The sequence below is a fragment of the Eleutherodactylus coqui genome, chromosome 7, assembly GCF_035609145.1.
Source record: "Eleutherodactylus coqui strain aEleCoq1 chromosome 7, aEleCoq1.hap1, whole genome shotgun sequence".
Classification (NCBI taxonomy): Eukaryota; Metazoa; Chordata; class Amphibia; order Anura; family Eleutherodactylidae; genus Eleutherodactylus; species Eleutherodactylus coqui.
In genome coordinates, this window is record NC_089843.1 from 84197578 (window position 1) to 84224986 (window position 27409).

At 45.2% G+C, this 27409-nt stretch overlaps 1 protein-coding gene across 1 annotated transcript in view; it reads right to left on the reverse strand.

Moving 5' to 3' along the window:
* Positions 1–414: 414 nt before the first annotated feature.
* EVC2 (EvC ciliary complex subunit 2) overlaps positions 415–27409 on the reverse strand; it is a 127608-nt gene continuing 100613 nt past the window's right edge. The window contains exons 21-22 of the mRNA XM_066573293.1: positions 15354–15455; positions 415–798 (exon numbers count right to left, since the gene is read on the reverse strand). Of these exons, the coding sequence (XP_066429390.1) occupies positions 549–798; positions 15354–15455 (352 nt within the window). The 3' untranslated portion in view covers positions 415–548. The remainder of the gene's footprint in view (positions 799–15353; positions 15456–27409) is intronic.

The window sequence follows — 27409 nt, forward strand, 5'->3', positions numbered from 1 at the left end:
AGCTGTTAGCACTGCTGCCTTGCAGTGCAGGAGTTCAAGGTTCGGTGGAGTTTTTATGTTTTCATTAGGTTTATTCTTCCTGTTCTTCTCATCCTCTGAAGCAGAAAGAACAGGTGTGGTGGCTCAGTTGTTAGCACTGTTGCTTTGCAGTGCTGATGTTGTAGATTCAAATGAGAGTAGGGAAAACATCTGGATGGGCTTTAGGTTTGCTTTGCATTTATTCTTGTTGTTGTATTGATCTAAATCACAGCTGAGTTTGATTACATTAAAATTTGGAAACATTTTGGTTGAAAATAGACCGTTTAGTCTTGGCCTTACTGACTACAAATTAAGACAGGTGTCTTGAATACACTAGGTTAGTAAAGTACAAAATATTCATAGCTGTGCAATCAAGATATTGCAAAATACTCAGCATTTCCATCATCAATGTGCAATTTTAATCAGGTTTTCTATATGTACATATTTATTTACAAAAAGAACAATTCAAAGAATTGAGACAGACCTCGTAAATATTAGCAAAAATATAATATTTAACTCTTTCATTCCTTCTAGGTAGAAACAAAACTGGACTTCTTGGAATTGAGAAAGTTCCGCTTCTTTCTGGGCTGAGACAGAGGAGTGGGAGAAACACTGGGAGCTCGGAAAATAAACAGCTTTTCTCCAGAGTCTGAGATATTTAAAGCTTCTGCACTTCCAAACTGGTCAGAGTGCGGGCCAACTTGCAGGAGCTTGGCGAGACTGTCCGAGTGTGAAAATGAGACACGCTTCACCGGTTGCAATCTCTTCTTTTTCAGAATGCTGAAACACAAGACATCAAAAGACTCAAGTCCCAGAACAACCAGCAAATATCTCTTATCCACAAAAACAATAGAAATAACTAATGTACATGTAAACTGTACGATCATCTTTAGTTTTGCAGTGTTTTGGGGGCACATGATAGATATTAACAATATTGTGTCAGTGAGGTTATTAAAGGGGTTTTTCAGGACTCCAAAAAAGTCTATGACCATGTTGTACAAGTTGTTAAATAAACATTTAAGCAGTACTCGCTTCCTTATGTGGCCCTCCAATCCAGGTCACCACCACTCCAAACCTGGTAGCAGTTACATACCGTTCAATGTGCATGTGACCTATCAAGCTTGTGATTGGTTGAATGGCCATGCGCACAATGAATGGAAAGTGATAATTACCAGTTTCTTCCAGGTTTGGAGCGGCAATGACTGAGGCTCCTGTTCTAGACCCGGGGCCTTTTAAAGAGGAACAGTATGGGTTATTTATTTTACAAGATTCCTTGGCCATATCATTTTTCTTTTAGTCGAGGAAAACCGCTATAAATGATGAGAAACCCTGCCCATATTCTCCTCTCAAACTAGAATCGAGAGTTGTTAAAAAGTAGTGATGAGCCAACTTTTTAAAAGTTTGGTTAGGCTGGTTCGCCAAACTTTTACAAAAAGTTTTGTTCGGTCCAAATTAGTTTGAATCGGAGGTTCACCAAAAGCCTCAAACTGGTGTATAACACTGTCTAAGAGCCAGAAAACACTGTATAACACTCCGAAAGTGCAATATTGATTGACTGGGTTTGCTGCTTGGGATCCCAGACAATCAGCTGATTCTCACGAGTGTTATACAGGACTTTTATGGCTCTTAGACCGTGTTATACACCAGTGTTCGGGACTACTGTTGAGTGAACTGAACCAGTGGAGCCTTGTTTCGTTAGAACTTTACTAAAAGTTCGGTTCGGGTTTGTGCGTAACTGAACTTTTAGCAAAGTTCACACTTAAACAGGGTTCTACTGCTTCGGTTCGCTCAACACTATTAACAATCTATAGCTCTCACTCTGGCAGACTTGAGTTGTTCTTGTAATAAATGGTTGGCCATTCATCTAAAGCACCACAAGGCCAAGTTACTAGACTTTACAGCCCAGCAGCTCACTTACCAATGTAACCCTATAAAGACAGTACAATTACTACAACCCTTTCTATTCAATTACAAAGAAAACTGAGTGCTTTCCAGCATGTAATTAGTGTGGAGATTACAGAACTGGTAAAAACATTTCAACAATGAGAGAACAAATCTGGAAAACCTCTTAGTGTGAAAGTGTGTCAGTAGTTTGATACTGCTGCCACACAGAAGGAGCCTCCTACTGAGGCTACACTTCATACATACAGTAAGTGCTAATGGATGGGAAACACAACACAGCAGATTGTCTCTCTGCACTACTGGCCACAGTGAGTAAAGAACGATCTCAGGATCACTGATCCATAATCCTAAGAAGGCTTTATCAAATGTAACTTTTAAAATATCAATGTATTGTGTATTTTATGTGGGCAGTTACTTTGTAACATAGGTTATAGCTTGTACCTAAATTGCAAGCTCTTCCCTATACACAGGATAGGGGATAGCTTAAGCGCTGATCAGTGAGGGTTTCACCACTAAGACCTCTGCCAATCTCGAAATTGGGAGTCCCGGTTTATTATATATAGAATTATTTTCTACCATCTTCTGACAGCCATTCATTTTTTATTCTTCAGTTAACATAGCTGTCTGTGGCTCATTTTTTGTGGGATGTCCTGTAGTTTCCATTGGTACCCTTTTGGAGTACATATGACTTTTGACAGCTTTTTATTCCATTTTTTCTTGGTGACAGGGTGACCAAAGAAGCAAAATTCTGGCGTTATTTTTTTTTGACAACGTTCCCCAAGCGGAGTAAATAACGCATTACCTTGATAGATCAGATGTTTAAGGACGCAACGATACCAAATATGTTTTTTTTAAATTTATTTAGATTCTTTTATTTCTTAACATGGCAAAGTGTTTTTTTTATTAACTTTTTATTTTTTAAATAATTAAGAAAACTTTTTAAAACTGATTTTTCCTTTTTTTCAGTCCCCATTGGGGACAAGAACTTGCGATGGTTTGATAGATTCTGGAGTATGATGTGATACAATAGTATTACACTATACCGTGATCTGACAGGCAATCTATCAAGCCACGCGACAGGCATGGCTTGATACGCAATCTGCAATGGCAGCACCTTTCAGAAGGCCCCCAGCTGCCATGGCAACTGAACAGCACCCCACAATCTCATTGTGGGGGCCATTCAGGACACCAAACTCTGATCAGGGCATTTAAATGTTACTGTCCGAAATGACCTTAAAGGGTTAACAGCTACAATTAGCGGCACTGCTGATCGGAGCTCTTGCAAGCAGGTGTTGGCTGTAACAAACCTGCATTGTATGGAGTCGGATCGAACCCCCGATTCCCCCTCCATATGAAACCTGAACCTCCATGACGTCCTGGAGTGTTAAGGGGTTAAAATAAAAAGTTTCTTGTTTTTGGAACTCCAGTCACTTGCATCGTATTCTGCAACCTGTGTCGCATCACATACCCTGTGACGTTCAGTAGAATAGTGGGGGTTCAGGGATTGCAGTCCCACTCAGCCCTGCTTAAGGGAGCCCAGAGGCATTGGGGTTTAGGAGCTTTGCCGACGTATCATATTGGTGCTTTGCTTTGGAGCGCTGCACTAGTCCAATTCCCTCAGATACTTTTTTAGGATGCATATTTAAAGACACACATGGAGCGACTCCATCATCTGTATACTTTAAGCACAGAGAAATCTGTGGGTTACGGCAGAACAGAAGGAAACCGAGTATTTTATGCATTTTCCAGCATAAAGAATTATCATTTTATTACAACAGCTTTTATGTGAGCTGGCAACTCGTTAAATCATTTAAAAGGGAAATGTAAATTACGTTAGACAGCAATGCAAACAAAATAGGATCAAACCACGCAAAGACACATTCTCCTAAGAATACACAATAAAAATCTGTCACAGAGTCTGCTGCAGCTTTCACACTATGCATTGAAAAAAAGGAAATGGGCTGCGAAAATCTGCAGAATGCTCCTATTTTCATACTGAATTGTTCTGCTGTATGTAGATTGGGTTGTATAAACCCCAACCACATGTATAGTACTGTACAGTGGTTCAAGAGTCTGGGCTACCGTGAATAGCTTTGGAACAAAAATAATTACACATAGGAAACTTTATAGAACATGTAGATTGGCGGGGGAAAACTTTTTGACATTTTAATTGTGCATGTCAACTTATTACACTCCAAAAAGGCATGCAAGCCCCTCTTGTACTCTTCTAGTGAGTTTACCATCACCACGTACGCAGGCAGAGGGTTCCATAGTCTCACTGCTCTTACAGTAAAGAACCCTGTTCTATGTCGGTGTAGAAACCTTCTTTCCTCTAGATGTAGAGGATGCCCCCATGTTAAAGTCACAGTCCTGGGTATAAACAGATCATGGGAGAGATCTCTGTATTATCCCCTGATACATATATACACAGTTATTAGGTCTCCCCTAAGCCATCTATTTTCTAAACTAAATTACCCTAGTTTTGATAACCTCTCTGGGCATTGTAGTCTTCTCATTCCATTTATTAACTTGGTTGCCCACCTTTGAACCCGCTCAAGCTCTAATATATTATTCTTGAGTACCTATGACCAAAACTAAACACAATATTCCATGTGTGGTCTGACCAGTGACTTATAAAGAGGAAGCAGAACGTTTTTGTCATGTACACCGAGTCCTCTTTTGATGCACCCCAGGTCACACACACTTAAAACAACCACACTTGAAATCAAGCACACGTCGCCACGCTCCATCAGTCACTCTGGTTTAAATAGTTGTAAGCAACAGTAACTTCTCTACTTGGAAAATTGATAGGTGCAGTCATTATTTCAATACCAGCAACCACTTTCAAGTTATGGGTGATGTCATATTGTGTATTAATAAACTTGTTATGCTTAATTACAGTATGTGCTATGGAAAATACTAGTCACAGGTCCTTTCTGGTACCAGAATATGCCATTAACAATCCAGGGCAGTATTGAGATCATCCTCATGGTCCGTAACAGAAGTTCATGTGAGGTGGCTGAGGCTTTCAATCAAGAACACCCAGGAGGCAGCCAGTGAGTGCACAAACTGTCAGGAAATTGATCCTAAAGTATGGAGAAACTGGTAGTATTCAGGACAAACCAAGAACTAATCGTCAATCAGCGTTTCTGGTATTGACAGTTGTGCTACCTGTTTTCACAAAGAGCCCACATAAAAGTCTACACCTGCGGTTCAGTAATACTTCAGTAACTTGAACGACCAGTTCTCGGTATGTCTTGGACACTACAAGTTTCTCTGAACTTCTGGATCAGTTACCTTACAGTTCATGCGTTCACCGGCTGTCTTCCTAAATGTTCTTGATTGGAAGCCTTAGCTGCCTGACATCTACTTCTGTTACTGACCAATCAGGACAATCTCAATTCTGTCCTGGATTGCTAATAACATCTTCTGGTACCTGAAAAGACATGCAATTTGTGTTTTACATACCCCACAGTTCAACTTCACAACTTTATTAACACTCAACATTATTGTCCATAACTTGAAAATGATTGCAGGTATTGAAAAATGACCACACCTATCAATTTTTGATGAAATTCTACCCTTAAATCATGTATTTTATGATCCACTTTCCATTGGAATTTCTTTGGCTGAATCCAAGATGGCTGCCTCCAACATGACCGACTGGCACCATCATAGTGCCAACAAGTTTTCCCCCACCAATTTAGGTGTTCTACAAAGTTTCCTACTTGTATCTCTTTTTGTCCAGAAGATACTCTGGGTGGCCCTAACTTTGTAAGTACCCTGTACATTGCTTGAACATGGCCTTATGCTGTCAATGTCTTTACCGTACTCTCTAGTTTGTCTCCCTTGGTAGGGGATCAGAAAAGGTATGCGCTCCAGAGAACACAAACTAATTGTATTGTCCAATTTGAATTTTACCAATTCAGAGCGTCACGCACAATTCACTGACCATTAGGATACACTGGTCTATACAATCTGTTGCATTTGAGATTCAACAAATTTAAAGGGGTTGTGCCATGAGCACAACGTCAGTTCATATGACCTATTAGGCATCAGACACTATCTTATCAAAAGTATTTGGGTATCCTTATCAGTAGAATGGATCATGTCTTATTAGCATATTCCGTGTCCTAAATCATGATACATAAACACACAGACTCTTGGAGGTGTCAGCCGTAGTTTATAACGGGAACTGAACAGTATTGTATATATAGGGGTTATGCCACTACATACAAGCCATTCATCACAAAGTGTAATGCATTGGCCTGTCTACAATGGTGCATGTAGCATCGTAGTTGGACAGTTGAGCAATGGAAGAACGTTCTATAAAGGGATAAATCAAAGTACTCCATCTTCAAATTAGATGGACGTACCTGGGTATGGAGGATGGCTAGGGAAGACCTTTTGATTGAGTTTGTTGTGCCAACAGTTGAGTATAGAAGAGATTCTGATATGGTCTGGGTATGGTTCTGCTCTATCAGTTATACAAATACAGAGAAAAACCCTGGCTATTCGCATAACCTTGTAGAAGGAAAACAAACCCATGTAGTCTTTTACCTCAACTTCTCTGTTGTTTTTAGTGTAGTAATCAAGCATATAAATGTGTTTTGTAGCTACAACACCTCTTCCTCAGTATTTGCTTGGAACATATGTTTGGGATGCAGAGCTGCTATCTTCGGGCTGGCTGCACATTAGTAGTAACTTTATCCCCATTGGTGGAAACAAAAAAAGAACTTCCACTTTTTTTAAACAAAAAGGATCTGCCAACTTTCTTACGGGGTTGTTCCACCCCTTTGTTTTTTCTACTACTTTCTCAGTTGGTCCATTGGTTATAGTGGCAAGAACCGTGAACACTGATGTGTAACTTGACTTTCTAAAGAATAATGGGCTACCAACAATGTGGCAATACTTTTGGAATGGTCAGCAATACTTCCAACTAGACAGTGCCTTGGCACAAATCAAAAGCTGCTTTGCACTGGTCTGGGGATATGGATGCTCCACGATTGGACTGGCCAGCACACAGTCCCAACCTGAACCTTACTGAACGTCTTTGGGATGAACTGGAAGGTTGGGTCAGGAAATATGAACAGCATCCACCTTCTTTTAGACAACACATCAGACGTTTGCAGGATAAATGGAGGGAAATACCAGCTGAAATGTATCAGAAGTTGGCAGAAAGCATGCCACAGAGAGTATCCAATGCCATTAGGGCCAAAGGAGGCCATACTAAGTATTAAAATATGTAAATAAATACTTCTTTTGAAACTTGCTCAACTTTTCAATTACTTTCGTAGGATAGTGTAGAATCCGGCGGACTTCATGTGAATGGTCATGCACAAGTCCTCTGTAGGTGGCCACAACTTTCCCTGGCAAAATCAGCTGATTGCCAGGAGTAGCAAGAGCAGGACCTGGAATAATCAGCTCCTTGCTTTGGGCCCTACATTCTGGAATAGATCCTGTATCATGGAACATTGCCATTAATTGAGTATTAGGTAATCGATGGACTGGTAATTTGGCAATTAAAGATACAGGCAAAAAAAGGTAAAACATTTTACTCATCATAGGGTGAATTCACATGAACGTATATCGTCTCGGTTTTCACGCCAAGCCGATATACGTCGTCCTCGTGTGCAGGGGGGGGGAGGATGGAAGAGCCAGAAGCAGGGACTGAGCTCCCGCCCCCTCTCTGCCTCCTCTCCGCCCCTCTGCACTATTTGCAATGGGGAGAGGTGGGGCGGGGCTAATTCTCGGAACTTAGCCCCGCCCCCTCTCATTGCAAATCGTGCAAAGGGGTGGAGAGGAGGCAGAGAGGGGGCGGGAGCTCAGTTCCTGCTCCTGGCTCTTCTATCCCCCCCCCCTGCACATGAGGACAACGTATATCGGCTCGGCGTGAAAACCGAGCCGATATACGTTCATGTGAATGCACCCTAAGCAAGGATTTTATGTCACCACATCATGTTACCCTGGGAGGAACCTATTATGAAAAGAAGAATGATCCTTGAACCCTGCACCTTGCAGCCATTAGTGTGATAGGTTACTAGAAACATGTGGTGCTAAACGTAAAAGTAATTGAATAACGAGCGTGGGATTTTTATTTTTGTGTTTAGTCTTTTAGTTTTATTTTATTTAGTGTTTAGTCTGATGGTGTTACTTCAACTTTGAATTGGTTTGTAGAAAGAAATTCAGATTCCACATTATGACAACAGTAACAACCTGCTATTACCTGCCGTCTGCAGCTTTTCAAAAACACAACCAACTATTATAGAAAAACATATCGTAATGAAACAGAATACGATAGAACTCTGCAGGCTGAGATTTTACATCAGGGATGAAGCATAACAGCCTGGACAATGTTGGTCTCATTAATGTGCATTTCCTAGAAATGTCTAATTACAGCACTGGCACTGCTCATCACTATGAATAACCGCCAACAGCTGGGCAGTGTGGCCTCTTAGTAGACATCCTGCGGCACTGGAGCCGTGGATTTAGATCCAACATTGGTTTATTCCAGGCACTCTGTGTATCATCCAAGAACATGCTTAGCTTAAAGGCTTTCTCTGCTTTGGACAATCCATACTTATTAGAAGGTTCTCTTGACAATAAACTGATCCATAAATTGTCCTCCTGCTGGGACCTCAGCAATCAGATGTAATTTAATGTGAAAGCAGGTGGTAAGTGTTCAAATTCTCTGCAGCGCCACCACATGGAAAATCAAATATTACACAGAGTCCATTCATATAAATGAGTTGTCTGTGTAATGCAGGACAGGACAAGTCCTCCATTGATAGACATCCTTAGTGACCGCTCTCTACTTGAACCAAGGGATTTAGAATAGAAGACCCCCTCTATTAACACAGGATTCACTAATAGCGTATATGGAAATGGATTTTTTGAAACTGGTCAACCTCTCTAAAGGGAAATTGGCAAACAGGACAGTGCCTCAAGAAAACAGAAAAAAGTGGGTACTTGAGAGAAAAGAAAAGGACTTACCTGGTGTAAACAGCTGGACCCAAGGGAAGGAAGCCAGCAGTCACACCCGTAGTCCTAGTAGGCGTGTTGTATAGCCTTTTAAGCCAGGTAGGGCATAAAGAAGGAAGACCGGAGAGAAGCAGAGAGGTCCAAAACCTCAGATAGGGTTTGGTATACAAGGAGGAAACAGTGTGTGAGAAAAATACCTTCTGTGCTCATAAGAGGTGAACAACTATATTGGTGTAGCTACACTTACTTGAGAGGAGGGGGATATACTCCCAACAAATACCCTCTCCTAAAGATGGCGTCTAATAGGTAGAAATGGAGAGCCAGATGCAGATAATTATTTATTCAGTACAAACAAAAGCTACAGTGGTCCAAGGCAATACAAGGGTACAGAGGTCCAAGGCAACGCGTTTCAGTGCTCTAGTGACACCTTTTTCAAGCCTAAATTCACTGAGGGTGATATTTCTAAGTAGTATACAATATTGTGAACTTACCCAGGTCATGACAGCACTGTACTTCTAGGGTTTCTGTGCTCCTCTCGTAATACAATCACGGTACACAGTGACAGTGGCTCATTGGGGCTTGTAGCTAGCCCATGTGACCAGGTGTGGTTATATAGTGGGGAGATTCAAGGCTGGTGACTATCATTGCTCACCGGTATTGATTGTCACCTTAAAGGAATTTTACCTCATGGAGGTGTTTATTGCTGAGCTGTGTAGGATATTTGGGCATGTTGCTGTGTCCTCCTGGCTAGAAGAGTGCCTGGCACAGTGCTAAGCACCGGGTGTGACTGTCGGTGTTCCTCTGGATCTTATCCCTGTGGTTCTTCTTCTGCTCGCATCTGTGAGACTTCCAGAAGACCGAAGAGGCACCGTGTACGGTATTTTCCTCCTCCAGCTCAGTTGGCCCAGAGTGGCACATAGGATGTACATCAGATATTGACTTCCAGTGGGATGCCTGATGTTCTTGCCTGTTCCTCCGGCCCCTTTAGTGTAGTTCTCAAAAAGGAACCTAACTCTTTTCATATAATTCAGCATTTGTCTTTTCCTTATGGCAGCTTTCTGAACAATTAAATTGATAAGTCGTTCTCTGCAGTTAGTTATTCTACTTTTGTTCAAGCTATTTCATTAGTTTGATTTTTTGGTAGAGGTGCATTGTTGGCTAAAGCTGATGTTTGATCTGCTTTTTGGCTGTTCCCCATTTGTCCTGAATCTTTTCATTTACTGTGTTTTCAGTTTAATGGCAGACCTAATATGGGTGGAAGGTTTTTCTGCCTATGGGATGCTCCCTCTCTGGTTCCTATTTCAAAGCCTTCTCCACCTTTTTGGAGTGGGTGGTAGCAGTAGAAATAATACAGGGAGGGGTAATTCATTATTCAATTGACTTTTTATTTGTTGGTCCGGCTGATTCTCTTGTGCGCAGCAGACTGTTGTCTGCTTTTTCTTCAATATGTTCCCATTTTGGAGTGCCTTTGGCTCATGAGAAAACAACATTTCCAACTACGTGCCTTGAGTATCTCGGCATTGTTATAGACTCTGACAGCTGTGAGTTTTGGTTGCCTGTGGATAAAATTGAAAATACTTGTGACCTGATCAATCTGTTGCTATCTAAGCATTCAGCTACAGCCAAGGAACTGCAGTCTTTGTTGGGCTTGTTAGCTTTTTCATCTAGAGTTATGCCCATGGGTAGGGTATTCTGTCGAAGGTTGGCCAGTGTTATTGCAGCATTCATAATCCTTTGTTTCACGTCTCTATTTGTTCTGAGATCCATGAGGATTTGGATGTTTGGCTTAGTTTTTGTGGAATTATACTAGTAGGTCTCTTTTGCAGGATGATAATAATTTCTCGTTGGTCAATTTACAGCTTTTCCCACATGAGGCGGGTTGTACTGGTTTTGGTGCATTTTGGGATGGTCATTGGTGTGTGGATCAGTCGGACAGTTGGGTAGAGAGGGATGTGTTTTTTAATTTGGTTCCTTTGGAGCTATTCCCTATTGTTGCTTCTCTGGGGTTGTGGGGTCATAGTTTCCCCAATACGAGAATTTTGTTTCACACAGATTACAAAGAGGGGTTATGTATGTTATTAACGGTTAGTCTTACAAATCCACAGTTGTTGCTAAGCTTTTGTGTCCCCTTCTTTGCTTACATTTGAATATCTGGTTTAAAGCTGTGCACATTCTGGGTGCATGTAAATGTTATTGTGGATTCTCTTTCAAGTTTTCAGCTGGAGAAGTTTTGAGATGTGCTCTCCAGGACAAGGATGGGGAGACATGCCTGGAGCACCTTTGGGGGTTGATCTGGTCTTAAGTAGAGACTTGTTGCAGTAATCGGAGTCATTGTCTACATGGAGAAATTAAGTCTCTGCCTGGTTTCGTTGGGCTACGTTTGGTGATAGGTTTGGTTTTACTCTTTAATGTAGCCAGGAGCGTTTGAACCGTCGGTCCTTCTTTCTGTTTATCTTGATTTCAGGAGTGTCTGGTGTACTTCAGAGTTTGTAATATTTTGTCAGGTGTGTCTTTCTGTTGAACTTGTGTAATGTCTGTTCGGTAGTCTGTGTTTCTGCTTTTGAGGCTTGTTTGTTCTCTGCTGCTTTTTATTTGATATTTTGGGGGCTTTTTGTATTGGTGAGCTTTTGCCTCGTTCTCGTGGTCATTGTTCAGTTTGAAATAGGGAGCCAGGTAAGTATCAAAAGTACACCCCTGGACTCTTCATTCCCTGCCCTATAAGGACCATAACTTAGCTCATGGTACTTATAGGCTGTGGCAGGTTTACTTTAAAAAGTTAATTATGTGGTCAACCTCCATACCATGATCTGCACCATCTCCCTACTTCTTCTGGCTCTGTGCAAGATCATGTACAGTACCTGAGCAATAAGGTTCATTGGTTCATATAAAAGGTGTAATGGTACGGTTCTGATACCCCAAAATTGGGCTGTTTCTGACTCCGTTTTCTCTGCAATTTGGCAGCAGATTGGCACAGTAGAGTATTACAGGATCCTCCAGTGGATCCAACTTCTGACATAATAATGGTCTCTTATAAAAACAAGGCCCCAAGGGATCAGCAGAAGACCATTCCATTCAAAGCAATTTCAGAGATACAGAATTAAAAAATAACCTCCTTAACTAAGGTACTTCAGTCTGACTGTTATGCCTGAGCTTGACGTGAAAAACCTCATCTGAATCAGACATAAAATGATGGATATACACACAATTTATTAATGTGTTGAACAAAAATATGAACAAAACCAAAATATGGAGTATACAGTAAATGTGATCCATATCAACAAATGCAATGAAATCCTACCTAAAAGTGGAGTACTTGCCATGATGAGGGCAACCCTGACTCCCTAGTTGGAAAACAGGGATGATGTTTGCTGCATATGAAAACCCAAGATGAGGTAATGGTGGAAACAAGAATGCAATAACTAGATGACACACAATAACAAAAATAGTCAGTATAAAGATACCACAACACCCCAGAATACACAAATCACAAAACAAACTTATCTGACAATGAAGCAGGACAGAAGCTGCCAACTTGACCAGAAACGCCCACTGACTAGACTAGAAGTATAACTCGTGTCCTCCTTTAGGAGGAGCCAGAATATATTTATACAGACAGGTGCTGATTGGCCCACTGGGAAAATGCCTCCCAGACAACCAATCTATCCATACCCTGCAGAGAAGTGCTCCTGTAGGCATACGATGCTGAAATGACGGTGAGCATGCACAGGAATATGGGTCATGTGGGCTAGGGTTGGCGGCGTGACGTCACCCTGGTCTCTGATACGGATGGCGTGCCATCACACTGACACTAATACAAACCTCATCTGCTTGACCTCTGTCTATGTACCGATCTGACCACCACAAACTTCTGCTACAACAGACTACGACTATCGACTTCTGTCTGCATGACAGCTGGGACTAGTAGGAGCTATCCGGTGGGCTGTGACACGAGCATCTCAACATGAAAGACCATGCGTCTTTGCTATTGTTGATGAACTGGAAGTTATCCCGTTTAGCTTGCACCAACTCTACCAGGAGACAAAACGGGTCACAACCTGGTACAACACTCAGAAAATCTAGAGAGGTTATGAGTGAACATTAACAGTATATATCTTGTACTCTGAATACATGTAGATCATGTACAATAAGCATTTACAGGCTTTACAATATCATCGGAGAACCAGATTCCCCCATTGATTGTAACACTAGAGGAGCTGGTACATTGCGCCAATGGATACCCTATTGGAAATAGATCTGTTTAGGGGGTGTTGACCATGTTATTTCTACAGTACATGCCCATACCTAGAGCTCTAGAAGGAACTGGGACACATAAGGTCACATTCTCAGCACTTGTAAGCATAAATGTTGTATATGCTTCTTGCCTTTCTAAATGCTAAATGCAGTGATCCTGTATAATCACTTCACCGTACAGCGCTAGCCGGCCGGCAGGCATTAGCACCACATCACTGTCCTAGAAGCCAGAGGTCTGCATGCAGCACGGATAGGCTGGGGCACACAGCGCTGGAAGGAGGAAGCTGATGGAGATGCAGATGACAGAAGACGCTAGGAGAAGCAGATAGCACTGTGTGTATCCGTCAGTGAGACGCCAGAACCACAAAACAGTTTTTCTAATGTCTTTTGATGTGTGATTTTTTTAGAAGTGTTTATAATGTACATGTATGCCTTTAAATGTATTTTGCCCTCTGTATTAGACCTCACAAGTGGTGGATTTGATAGAATTTAGCACACAAAGGATTACGTAGTCTAGAAAATAGTTACACATACCATAGCCAATCGGAACTAGGCTAGTAGATGGAGCAAAAGTTATATAAGTTCAGGTACACTCTTTAATAAGTTGTTGCAGGTTTGAGGTTAAGTTAGCTCAGGGAACTACCTGCTTTAGGCCCCATTTACCAGGGCGAATTTTCTGTCCGTACTTTTTACAGATTGAATGCGGACAGCATACAAACCCCTTGAACTAAACTGGTGTATTCAGATATGCGTTTTTTCACACATACCAATTTTGTGCCTTTAAAGAAAATCACAGCAAGTTGTATTTTGGTCCATATTCATTGACCAAAATCAGACATTAAAGTCTAAACGTTCTTTAAAAAAAATAAACTGCAAACATGCATTAGCATCAGTGTTTCCCGCAGAGCCACGTGGCCAGCAGCATCTCTGTGCAGGGAGAACTTAGAAGGGAGCACAGTGCTAAATCAGCTTTATGGCCCCTTCCTTTTCGGGAGAGGTGGGGATCATGGAGGAGGTCAGACTCTCACTGATTATAAAGTGATGGCACATCATAGCAAGAAGTCATCCCTTTATAAATAGGAATAGCCCTGCAAACCGCTACCTAAATCAGTGACCAGCTCAGCAAAAGGTAGCAGTTAACAGTTGCTAGGAAGGGAGTGCAGCTTTCTTGCACAAATCATAAAAGGCCAAAGTACAGCCAGTAATTGTAGGGCGCTGCTTTTACTGTTGGTGATTTTGCAAAGTAGTGGGTAGCCCCACTGAGTCCCATCAGGAATCAACCACTCAACCACCCAGATGTACATAAAACTTTGTCGCAAGAAAAAAAACCCTGTGATTTAGTTCCCTTGTGTTATGGCTTGTTAGCCGTGAAGGATCAGGATTGGGTTGACGTTACACCATCAACCCTGGCCCATGTGATCCATACGGCGGTGCATGCTCAGTGTCATTTCAGCCAAAGGTGCTAACATAAGCACTTCTCTGTTGGTGTTTGAAGGAACTGGTTGGTTGGGAGGTGTGTATCCCAGCCAGCCAATCAGCACCAGTCTGTATACATTCATTCTGGCTCCTCCTTATGGAGGACGTTGGTTATACTTTTCCTCATCTGTTATATCTGGTCAAGTTGGCAGCTTCTGTGCCCTGCTCCATTCTCAGAAAAACTCTGTTTAGTGTATTGGTTACTCTGGACTCTTGCTACATCTATCTCATGACTGTTTTGCTTTTGCATTGTGTGCTCGTTTTCATCTTTATATTATTCCTTGTTATTCTCGGCAGTATTAACATCCCTATTTTCCATCTAGGGAAAGTCAGGAAGGCACCAGGTTCCTGACGTGGGGTTGCTCAAATCAGGGTGAGTGCTCTGCTTTTAGGCAGGGGCAGGGACAGGGACTCATCATATTAGTAGGCTAGGGTCAGATTTCCCATTTTCCCACTTTTTGGTTTATTATTATCGTAATAGTTTTCTTCTCCATGTTACTATATTATGTGCAGGTCTGTCCTCTTTAGGATAATAGATTTAGTCCGATCCGGGCGAGGGGCTTTATGTATAATACCATGTCTTAGTAGGTAGCGGCCACTGTGCAAAATAAAGCTACATTGGAGAAAACCACAAGTGCAGATTCTATGTTCTGTCTACATACTTTGTGGAGAAGTAGGTCTAGGAATAATGAATAATAAACCTGTAATTAAATCTTGCTACTCACCTTCGTTTCTTTCTTGCAGATAATGGACCTTTGTCCCCATTAGTATTTAGCCGACCCTCCCTGATCCGCTTCTCAAGGACCATCCATAGCTCCTGCTGCTTTCTGGAGTCGAAAACAGAAATAAGAATTTCATATTTGTCACGAAGATCTGTCCTTCAGATAAACACCTAATCCTTATATACAACACTCTAGACTTATTACCAGTGGTGTGGAAGATTTATTCACCCCTGTGGTGTTCATTTTCAGGATAAATCTTAAGAGATGAGCAATAGAAAGAGCTGCAAGAAATTTCTGGCGTTTGGTATGAAGTAGGCACGATTTTCGAAAAGCAGTGCCAAAATGTTCAGTCATTTACAGGAATTGTACCCTTGTGCAACCATTTGTAATCCAAAATGAAACAATTGTGCAAATAGTCTTAATTCAAAATATCCAACCTGTTTGTGTACACAGCTATTATGCAGAACTATGTGTTGCTATGATTATTGACTGCACCTGGCGGCCTCTAGTGAGCACAATGCCGCTGGCCACTTCTGCATCACCTGACCAGCGGTGCCGCACTCACTAGAGGTTGCCAAGTGTCTGGTGAAGGATGCTCCGAGAACGCAAAGACTTCTGGAACTCTGGTATCTCCTGAAATCAGCTGCAGAAGAGATGCGGATTTCAAGTTAAAATCCACACCTATGGTGGGTATTTTGACTCTGTGTTATTTGCGGAACTGAGATTTTCAAAATCTCATCCATTTTGCCGCTATTGCGATTGCCAAAGAATTTCTATGCGTAGGGTCCGCACGAAAACTCTAGGGCAAAGCGGTCCCATGTATACCCTGCCTAAAGTGGTTTTCAAGGCAGAGCCTGCCAGGATGCACCAGGGTCGGAGCGGAAGTGCTACTCCAACCTCTGTGTAGTGGCCGGCACTCGTAATTGCAGGCGGAGCTCTCATTAAGATCAATAGGACCTATGCCCATAGTGGCTGGCACTCGTATTTACAGGCACAGCTCTCATTGAGTGATTCACAGCTTTGGGGCCGTGGCTTCCCGGTTGGAAATCACTACTGTAGCTATATGATAGGTTGAATTTGTATTAATTTCACTGTAGTAAGATTATTCTAAGACATGTAGGTAGTTATTACAGAATATAGGGGTTTGAGTGAGCTCCTTACCCGTTAGATAATAACATAGAGCGTAATGGTTAACGTGACTAATAAGACCATAGATGGATAACTTCTAGAGATGAGCGAGCACCAAAATGCTCGGGTGCTCGTTACTCGGAATGAAATTACCACGATGCTCGAGGGTTCGTTTTGAGTAACGAACCCCATTGAAGTCAATGGGCGACCGGAGCATTTTTGTATTTCGCCGATGCTCGCTAAGGTTTTCATGTGTGAAAATCTGGGCAATTCTACAAAGTGATGGGAACGACACAGTGACGGATAGGGCAGGCGAGGGGCTACATGTTGGGCTGCATCTCAAGTTCCCAGGTTCCACTATTAAGCCACAATAGCGGCAAGAGTGCCCCCCCCCGCACTGTCAGCGTAAAGATCGTTCTCCTCTGCCACAGCTGTAACAGCTGTAGCAGAGAAGAACGATGTTTGCCCATTGAATTCAATGGAGCCAGCAATACAGCAGGTTCCACTGAATGCAATGGGCTGCCGGCGATCGCAGGATGAATTGTCGGGAAGGGGTTAAATATATAAGCCCTTCCCTGCAATTCATCCAGAAGTGTGTTACAATAAAAATATATACCGGCGTATAAGGCGACGGGGCGTATAAGACGACCCCCCAACTGTCACCTTATACGCCGGCAATACAGTGGAGCAAAGAATAAAAAGCATTACTCACTTCTTCAGACGATCTGCGCCGCTCCTGCAGGCTGTCACTCCCTCCTGGTGTTTGCAGGCTCTTGCTCCCTCCTGGTCCACGGCAGACTATTGCTTTCTCTATGAAAGGCTTGAAATCCCCGCCTCCAGAAACACAGCCAATCACAGCCATTCAATGACATCATTGTCATTGGCTGTGATTGGCTGAAGGCACATGTGTTTCTGGAGGCAGGGATTTAAAGCCTTTCGTAGAGAATTTATCTGAGAATGGAGCAGGGCACAGAAGCTGCCAACTTGACCAGATATAACAGATGAGGAAAAGTATAACCAACGTCCTCCATAAGGAGGAGCCAGAATGAATGTATACAGACTGGTGCTGATTGGCTGGCTGGGATACACACCTCCCAACCAACCAGTTCCTTCAAACACCAACAGAGAAGTGCTTATGTTAGCACCTTTGGCTGAAATGACACTGAGCATGCACCGCCGTATGGATTACATGGGCCAAGGTTGATGGTGTAACGTCACCCCAATCCTGATCCTTCATGGCTAACAAGCCATAACACAAGGAAACTAAATCACAGGGGTTTTTTCTTGCAACAAAGTTTTATGTACATCTGGGTGGTTGAGTGGTTGATTCCTAATGGGACTCAGTGGGGCTACCCACTACTTTGCAAAATCACCAACAGTAAAAGCAGCTCCCTACAATTACTGGCTGTACTTTGGCCTTTTATGATTTGTGCAAGAAAGCTGCACTCCCTTCCTAGCAACTGTTAACTGCTACCTTTTGCTGAGCTGGTCACTGATTTAGGTAGCGGTTTGCAGGGCTATTCCTATTTGTAAAGGGATGACTTATTGCTAAGATGTGCCATCACTTTATAATCAGTGAGAGTCTGACCTCCTCCATGATCCCCACCTCTCCCGAAAAGGAAGGGGCCATAAAGCTGATTCGTAGAGAAAGCAATAGTCTGCCGTGGACCAGGAGGGAGCAAGAGCCTGCAAACACCAGGAGGGAGTGACAGCCTGCAGGAGCGGCGCAGATCGTCTGAAGAAGTGAGTAATGCTTTTTATTCTTTGCTCCACTGTATTGCCGGCGTATAAGGTGACAGTTGGGGGGTCGTCTTATACGCCCCGTCGCCTTATACGCCGGTATATATTTTTATTGTAACACATTTCTGGATGAATTGCAGGGAAGGGGTTATATATTTAACCCCTTCCCGACAATTCATCCTGCGATCGCCGGCAGCCCATTGCATTCAGTGGAACCTGCTGTATTGCCGGCTCCATTGAATTCAATGGGCAAACATCGTTCTTCTCTGTCACAGCTGTTACAGCTGTGGCAGAGAAGAAGGATTTGTCTTCTATATGTTCTCAATGGGGTCGGCGCTGCTGCCGCCGGCCCCATTGAGCGCATATAGAGAAGATTTATGGCCTTTAGAAGGACCGTTGGGGTTCTTGAAACCTAAAATACTCCTAACACTCTCCCTATAGCAGCTCCAACACGATAGCACTTTCCCTGAACTAATGTCAGAATGCATCCGTAGCGAGCCGCGGGAGGGGCAGATTTCAATACTCGGGTGACACCTAATCTCGCCAGCCACTCACTGCAGGGGGGTGGTATAGGGCTTGAACGTTGCAGGGGGAAGTTGTAATGCCTTCCCTGTCTTTCTATTGGCCAGAAAAGCGCGCAAATTTCTCAGAGATGATAGTGAAAGTAACCCGAACATCACGTGGTGCTCGTTAAGAGTAACGAGCATCCCGAACACCCTAATATTCGCCCGAGCATCAAGCTCGGACGAGTACGTTCGCTCATCTCTAATAACTTCCTGTGTACTAACAATTCTGTAATATATACATGACGTAAGGTAGTCTCTCTAACAATGGGAGGCAGCGCCTTTCTCACTTGACAAAGATTTGTAATGCTATGATATAACATGATCAACCCTTCCCTTTACAGGAAGCCATCAATTCACCTTGCAATGGCGAACAAAGGGCATTTTGACTAGCCCTGTGTTGTGACTAAGTAACCCTGTGTTGTGATTCTTCGAACTCTCTGTGGTACCACTACCTAAGGCTATGTTCACACTAGCATTTTTTCGACTGATCCAGTTTTATTAAAAGTGGAAATCAGAAAAGGGAAGTGAAATGGAAAGAATCTTTAAGCTTTCCTCTTACGTCTCTTTTAAAGCATTTAAAAGGCGGTTGAGGTGGTGCCTCTTCAATGGATGTGGCTCAGCGGTTAGCACTGTTGACTTACAACACTGGGGTCCTAGATTCTAAACTCATCAAGGGCAACATTAACTTTGAAAAACTCCATAGAGACATCACCCTTGGTCAGATTTGAACCGACCACTCCAGCACTACAAGGCAGCAGTGCTAACAACTGAGCCACCATGCTTGCTCTTGCATTGGCCAATTAATAAGAAGGATAAACACAAAGAGATCATAAAAAGCCAAACAGACATCACCATTGGTCAAATTAGAACCTAGAACTCCAACAGTGCACGCTACCATGCTTGTTCTGCCATCTTTCTTCTATGGGGGAGGAGGAGAACAAGATACACAAAGATAACTTTGGCTTTTCGTATCACTTCTCAGCTTTGCTTTTCCTATATGCCTTTTTTTCCCCTGATCATTTATTTTCCTTTTAGCTGAACACTTAATGGAATTCTCCACATTAAACAATTCCCACTTAACAATAAGTTGATCAGAAAGTGTCCCCCTGCTGAGACCCCCAGCTGTGATCTGTGGGGAAACCTGACAGTAGAGGTTCCATTTTCCTGCAGCGCCACCACAAGGGAAACCAAACATTTCACACAAAACATTCGTATTAATGGGATTAAGTGTGTAAGGGTACCTTTACAAGGGGCGACTACTGTCTGAATATCTGAATAATCGCACCATTGGGCACATGCCACCAGCAGGTTGACGAGTGAGAATTCCCCCAGTAGTCATTAGTTGTTTCGTTTTAACTTACCTAAAAAATAGTTGTTGGTTGATCAAAAGTCGTCTTGTGTAAAGTCACAGTAGCAAACGAATTTGAACATCATGTCAGCAAATAAAAAGCGCTTTGTGTAAAAGCAAACAAGCAACCGGCGTTCGTACGCTTCAGTGAATTTTCTGACTGACTTTGTGAATGACGGTTGCTCAGTGTAAAGGTACCTTAAAGGGGTTGTCCAAGTTAAGAACACCCTTGCCACCATGTGCTCCATGCATTAAAATAACAAATCTAAAAATCCTAAACTCTCGTTCACAGCCTGAAGGTTGCGGGTTCAATCCCTGCATGGTTCAGGCAGCTGGCACAAGGTTGACTCAGCCTTTATCCTTCAGAGGTCGGCAAAATGAGTGCCCAGCTTGCTGGGCGGTAATTAAAAAAATTACCTGAAAGCACTGCAGAATAAGTTGGCTCTATACAAATAACAAGATTTATTATTTAAATCAGAGCTTACTCACCTCTCCACTCCCCGATTGTCCCCCGACTCCAGTCTCTGCTCTGTTTTTTACAGACTGATGTGATGTCCCATAAACCTACTTTAGCAGCCAACTAGAGCGTTCAGCCACGATCACGGAGCTCTGTCATTGGCTGCTGCAGCTTGTTTGCAGATGGGCTCATGCTAACTGCAGCCTGCAAAGTGACATCACAGGGAGACCGAAGCCACCGGTGGGGAATGAGCAGTGGAGTGGGGAGGGGCGAGTAACCACTAATCTGTTATTTTCAAGACCGGGTAACAGTGGTTTCTTTAACTCGGACAACCACTTCAATGTAGAACAAAATAGGTCCTACAAAGCTATATCCTATAATCCTTATACGATAGGAAAAAGACAAGCTGCTGTCAGGCACCTCTGATGGCAGATATCTCCAACACTTCTTCCCCCCAAGGTGCACACATGCCAACAGCAGACTTGTTAGGCTGCCCCATACACATTTATCTAATATGCATTGGCAGATATAAAGTAAGGGGACACCACAAATACAGATTGCAATGAGGGAACCTGCAGAATTTGTATTTTCACTTGAGGGAAATATTTACAGAGGAATTCAGCGGACTATGGGACATGCATGTGTCACGGGGACTGGTATTGTATCTCACAAGCTCCGGATACAATGTAGACGGAGGAACTGCAAAAAAATACACAATACTCATTTTACAACACGGTCTGTCAACTGGGAGGGTCAAAGGCTTGTAACTTATAATAAATGCTGTATCAGTGGTATTGTTACTATCTCTGCTAGCAGGTCCTAAGTGTGTAAACCTATGGGCTTTCATTGCGGCCGCCCTCCCTTATGACCCAATGTCAATGAACTCCTAGATGTCTTCTTCTGGATATAGATCCGATTTTCCTGCAGAGCAATCACACACTGCCCTCCAAATAACCTATTGCTCTCAATCCCAGCACCCAGTGGTACAATTTTCTCTCTGTAGTCGTTACAACCCAAGCAGGCGCTATCTGGTCCTGCAGGCTATCATGCTCTCCACAGCTCACAGGCAATACCGCTACTCTGTCACTCAGTCCCTGGGCTCTGCTGTTGTGGAACAGTACTAAATCCTTTTATAGTCCTGATGTCATCTACACTGCCAGTAGAGATGAGCGAGCACCAAAATGCTCGGGTGCTCGTTATTCGGGACAAACTTTTCGCGATGCTCGAGGGTTCGTTTCGAGTAACGAACCCCATTGAAGTCAATGGGCGACCAGAGCATTTTTGTATTTCGCCGATGCTCGCTAAGGTTTCCTTGTGTGAAAATCTGGGCAATTCAAGAAAGTGATGGGAACGACACAGCAATGGATAGGGCAGGCGAGGGGCTACATGTTGGGCTGCATCTCAAGTTCACAGGTCCCACTATTAAGCCACAATAGCGGCAAGAGTGCCCCCCCCCTCCCAACAACTTTTACTTCTGAAAAGCCCTCATTAGCATGGCATACTTTAGCTAAGCACCACACTACCTCCAACAAAGCACAATCACTGCCTGCATGACACTCCACTGCCACTTCTCCTGGCTTACATGCTGCCCAACCGCCCCCCCTCCCCCCCACAGCGCACACCAAAGTGTCCCTGCGCAGCGTTCAGCTGCCCTAATGCCTCACCACCCTCATGTCTATTTAGAAGTGCGTCTGCCATGAGGAGGAACCGCAGGCACACACTGCAGAGGTTGGCACGGCTAGGCAGCGACCCTCTTTAAAAGTGGCGGAGCGATAGCCCACAATGCTGTACAGAAGCAATGAGAAATAGAATCCTGTGCCACCGCCATCAGGAGCTGCACACGTGGGCATAGCAATGGGGAACCTATGTGCCACATACTATTCATTCTGTCAAGGTGTCTGCATGCCCCAGTCAGACCGCGGTTTTTAATTCATAGACACAGGCAGGTACAACTCCCTATTGTGAAGTCACTGTGGACCCACAGCATGGGTGGCTCCCTGGAACCCACCGGCGGTACATAAAAATATCCCATTGCATTGCCCAACACAGCTGAGGTAGTAATGTCGTGCTTAATGCAGGTGGGCTTCGGCCCACACTGCATGCCCCAGTCTGACTGGGGTTCTTTACAAGTGGACAGATGTAGGTTAAACTCCGTGTGCACCTACAGCATGGGTGGCTCCCTGGAACCCACCGGAGGTACATAAAAATATCCCATTGCATTGCCCAACACAGCGGATGTAACGTCAGCTGTAATGCAGGTGGGCTAAAAATTCATTTGATTACACTGTAGGCGAGGGCCCACAAAAATTGCTGTATCAACAGTACTAATGTACATCCAAAAAATTGGCCATGCCCAACCAAGATGGCAGGTGAAACCCATTAATCGCTTTGGTTAATGTGGCTTAAGTGGTAACTAGGCCTGGAGGCAGCCCAGTTTAACGAAAAATTGGTTCAAGTTAAAGTTCCAACGCTTTTCAGAGCATTGAAACATCTAAAAATTGTTTAGAAAAATTATGAGTGAGCCTTGTGGCCCTAAGAAAAATTGCCCGTTCAGCGTGATTACGTGAGGTTTCAGGAGGAGGAACAGGAGGAGGAGGAGGAATATTAGACACAGATTGATGAAGCAGAAATGTCCCCGTTTTGGATGGTGAGAGAGAACGTAGCTTCCATCCGCGGGTGCAGCCTACGTATTGCTTACGTATCGCTGCTGTCCGCTGGTGGAGAACAGAAGTCTGGGGAAATCCAGGCTTTGTTCATCTTGATGAGTGTAAGCCTGTCGGCACTGTCGGTTGACAGGCGGGTACGCTTATCTGTGATGATTCCCCCAGCCGCACTAAACACCCTCTCCGACAAGACGCTAGCCGCAGGACAAGCAAGCACCTCCAGGGCATACAGCGCTAGTTCAGGCCACGTGTCCAGCTTCGACACCCAGTAGTTGTAGGGGGCAGAGGCGGCACCGAGGATGGTCGTGCGATCGGCTACGTACAGCCTCACCATCCTTTTACAGTGCTCCCGGCGACTCAGCCTTGACTGGGGAGCGGTGACACAGTCTTGCTGGGGAGCCATAAAGCTGGCCAGGCCCTTAAAGACTGTTGCACTGTCTGGGCTGTACATGCTGCTCGATCTACGCACCTCCCCTGCTACATGGCCCTCGGAACTGCGCCTTCTGCCACTAGCGCTGTCGGATGGGAATTTTACCATCAGCTTGTCCGCCAGGGTCCTGTGGTATAGCAACACTCTCGAACCCCTTTCCTCTTCGGGAATGAGACTGGGAAGGTTCTCCTTATAGCGTGGGTCGAGCAGTGTGTACACCCAGTAATCCGTAGCGGCCAGAATGCGTTGAATGCGAGGGTCACGAGAAAGGCATCCTAACATGAAGTCAGCCATGTGTGCCAGGGTACCTGTACGCAACACATGGCTGTCCGCACTAGGAAGATCACTGCCAGGATCCTCCTCCTCCTCCTCAGGCCATACACGCTGAAATGATGACAGGCAACCAGCATGGGTACCGTCAGCAGTGGGCCAAGCTCCTCCTCATCCTCCTCATGCTCCTCCTCCTCCTCCTGAACGCGCTGAGATATAGACAGGAGGGTGCTCTGACTATCCAGCGACATACTGTCTTCCCCCGGCTCTGTTTCCGAGCGCAAAGCGGCTGCCTTTATGGTTTGCAGGGAACTTCTCAAGATGCATAGCAGAGGAATGGTGACGCTAATGATTGCAGCATCGCCGCTCACCACCTGGGTAGACTCCTCAAAATTACCAAGGACATGGCAGATGTCTGCCAACCAGGCCCACTCTTCTGAAAAGAATTGAGGAGGCTGACTCCCACTGCGGCGTTCATGTTGGAGTTGGTATTCCACTATAGCTCTACACTGCTCATAGAGCCTAGCCAACATGTGGAGCGTAGAGTTCCACCGTGTGGGCACGTCGCACAGCAGTCGGTGCACTGGCAGATTAAAGCGATGTTGCAGGGTGCGCAGGGTGGCAGCGTCCGTGTGGGACTTGCGGAAATGTGCGCAGAGCCGGCGCACCTTTACGAGCAGGTCTAACAAGCGTGGGTAGCTTTTCAGAAAGCGCTGAACCACCAAATTAAAGACGTGGGCCAGGCATGGCACATGCGTGAGGCTGCCGAGCTGCAGAGCCGCCACCAGGTTACGGCCGTTGTCACACACGACCATGCCCGGTTGGAGGCTCAGCGGCGCAAGCCAACGGTCGGTCTGCTCTGTCAGACCCTGCAGCAGTTCGTGGGCCGTGTGCCTCCTATCTCCTAAGCTGAGTAGTTTCAGCACGGCCTGCTGACGCTTGCCCACCGCTGTGCTGCCACGCCGCGCGACACCGACTGCTGGCGACGTCCTGCTGCTGCTGACACATCTAGATTGCGAGACAGAGGTTGAGGAGGAGGAGGAGGAGGAGGGTGGTTTAGTGGACGAGGCATACACCGCCGCAGATACCACCACCGAGCTGGGGCCCGCAATTCTGGGGGTGGGTACGATGTGAGCGGTCCCGGGCTCTGACTCTGTCCCAGCCTCCACTAAATTCACCCAATGTGCCGTCAGGGAGATGTAGTGGCCCTGCCCGCCTGTGCTTGTCCACGTGTCCGTAGTTAAGTGGACCTTGCCACTAACCGCATTGGTGAGGGCGCGTACAATGTTGCGGGAGACGTGGTCGTGCAGGGCTGGGACGGCACATCGGGAAAAGTAGTGGCGACTGGGAACTGAGTAGCGCGGGGCCGCCGCCGCCATCATAGCTTTGAAGGACTCCGTTTCCACAACCCTATACGGCAGCATCTCAAGGCTGATAAATTTGGCTATGTGGACGGTTAACGATTGAGCGTGCGGGTGCGTGGCGGCGTACTTGCGCTTGCGCTCCAACAGTTGCGCTAGCGACGGCTGGACTGTGCGGTGCGAGACGTGGGGGATGGGGCCGAGGACAGCGGAGGTGAGGGTGTGGGTGCAGGCCATGAGACGGTTGTGCCTGTGTCCTGAGAGGGAGGTTGTATCTCAGTGGCAGGTTGGGGCACAGGGGGAGAGGCAGCGGTGCAAACCGGAGGCGGTGAACGGCCTTCGTCCCACCTTGTGGGGTGCTTCGCCATCATATGTCTGCGCATGCTGGTGGTGGTGAGGCTGTTGGTGGTGGCTCCCCGGCTGATCTTGGCGCGACAAAGGTTGCACACCACTGTTCGTCGGTCGTCAGGCGTCTCTGTGAAAAACTGCCAGACCTTAGAGCACCTCGGCCTCTGCAGGGTGGCATGGCGCGAGGGTGTGCTTTGGGAAACACTTGGTGGATTATTCGGTCTGGCCCTGCCTCTACCCCTGGCCACCGCACTGCCTCTTGCAACCTGTCCTGCTGATGCCCTTGCCTCCCCCTCTGAAGACCTGTCCTGAGTAGGCGTTGCACACCAGGTGGGGTCAGTCACCTCATCGTCCTGCTGCTCTTCCTCCGAATCCTCTGTGCGCTGCTCCCTTGGACTTACTGCCCTTACTACAACCTCACTGCAAGACAACTGTGTCTCATCGTCATCGTCCTCCTCACCCACAGAAACTTCTTGAGACAGTTGGCGTAAGTCCCCAGCCTCTTCCCCCGGACCCCGGGAACTTTCGAATGGTTGGGCATCAGTGACGATAAACTCCTCTGGTGGGAGAGGAACCGCTGCTGCCCAATCTAAGCAGGGGCCCGAGAACAGTTCCTGGGAGTGTTCCCGCTCCTGAGCAGGTGTCATTGTAGTGGAGTGAGGAGGCTGGGAGGAAGGAGGAGCAGCAGACAGAGGATTCGGATTTGCAGCACTGGATGGCGCAGAACTGTGGGTGGATGATAGCTTGCTCGAAGCACTTTCTGCCATCCAGGACAGGACCTGCTCACACTGCTCATTTTCTAATAAAGGTCTCCCGCGTGGACCCATTAATTGGGCGATGAATGTGGGGACGCCAGAAACGTGCCTCTCTCCTAATCGCGCAGCAGTCGGCTGCGACACACCTGGATCAGGAGCTCGGCCTGTGCCCACACCCTCACTTGGCCCTCCGCGTCCTCGGCCACGTCCACGTCCACGTCCTCTAGGCTTACCCCTACCCCTCAGCATGCTGTATTACCAGTGATTTGATTTCCCAGGCAGGAAATAAATTGGCGCAAGCCTGCAGGCCAAATATAATGTTTTCGCTTTTTTGCAAACGGAAAACCCCACTGCGTGTATTCAATGAACAAGAAGTTTAATATCTGTGGTGTGGCCCTAAAAAGGGTCACACAAGTATAGTGTAGCAGAGTTATTAACTCTAGCAGAGCAGGTATTTGCCAGTCAGGATACACAATGGCGCTAGGCTGCAGTAAAGCGTAGCTGGTTGCGTCTGATTTTTGTACGTTGTACACGCAGCACACACGTACACGGAGACCTTAGGACTGACACAGGCAGGCCAAATATAATTTCTTTTCCTTTTTAGCTTAGGGAAGACCCCACTGCGTATATTCAATGAACAAGAAGTTTAATATCTGTGGTGTGGCCCTAAAAAGGGTCACACAAGTATAGTGTAGCAGAGTTATTAACTCTAGCAGAGCAGGTATTTGCCAGTCAGGATACACAATGGCGCTAGGCTGCAGTAAAGCGTAGCTGGTTGCGTCTGATTTTTGTACGTTGTACACGCAGCACACACGTACACGGAGACCTTAGGACTGACACAGGCAGGCCAAATATAATTTCTTTTCCTTTTTAGCTTAGGGAAGACCCCACTGCGTATATTCAATGAACAAGAAGTTTAATATCTGTGGTGTGGCCCTCAAAAAGTGTCACACAAGTATAGTGTAGCAGAGTTATTAACTCTAGCAGAGCAGG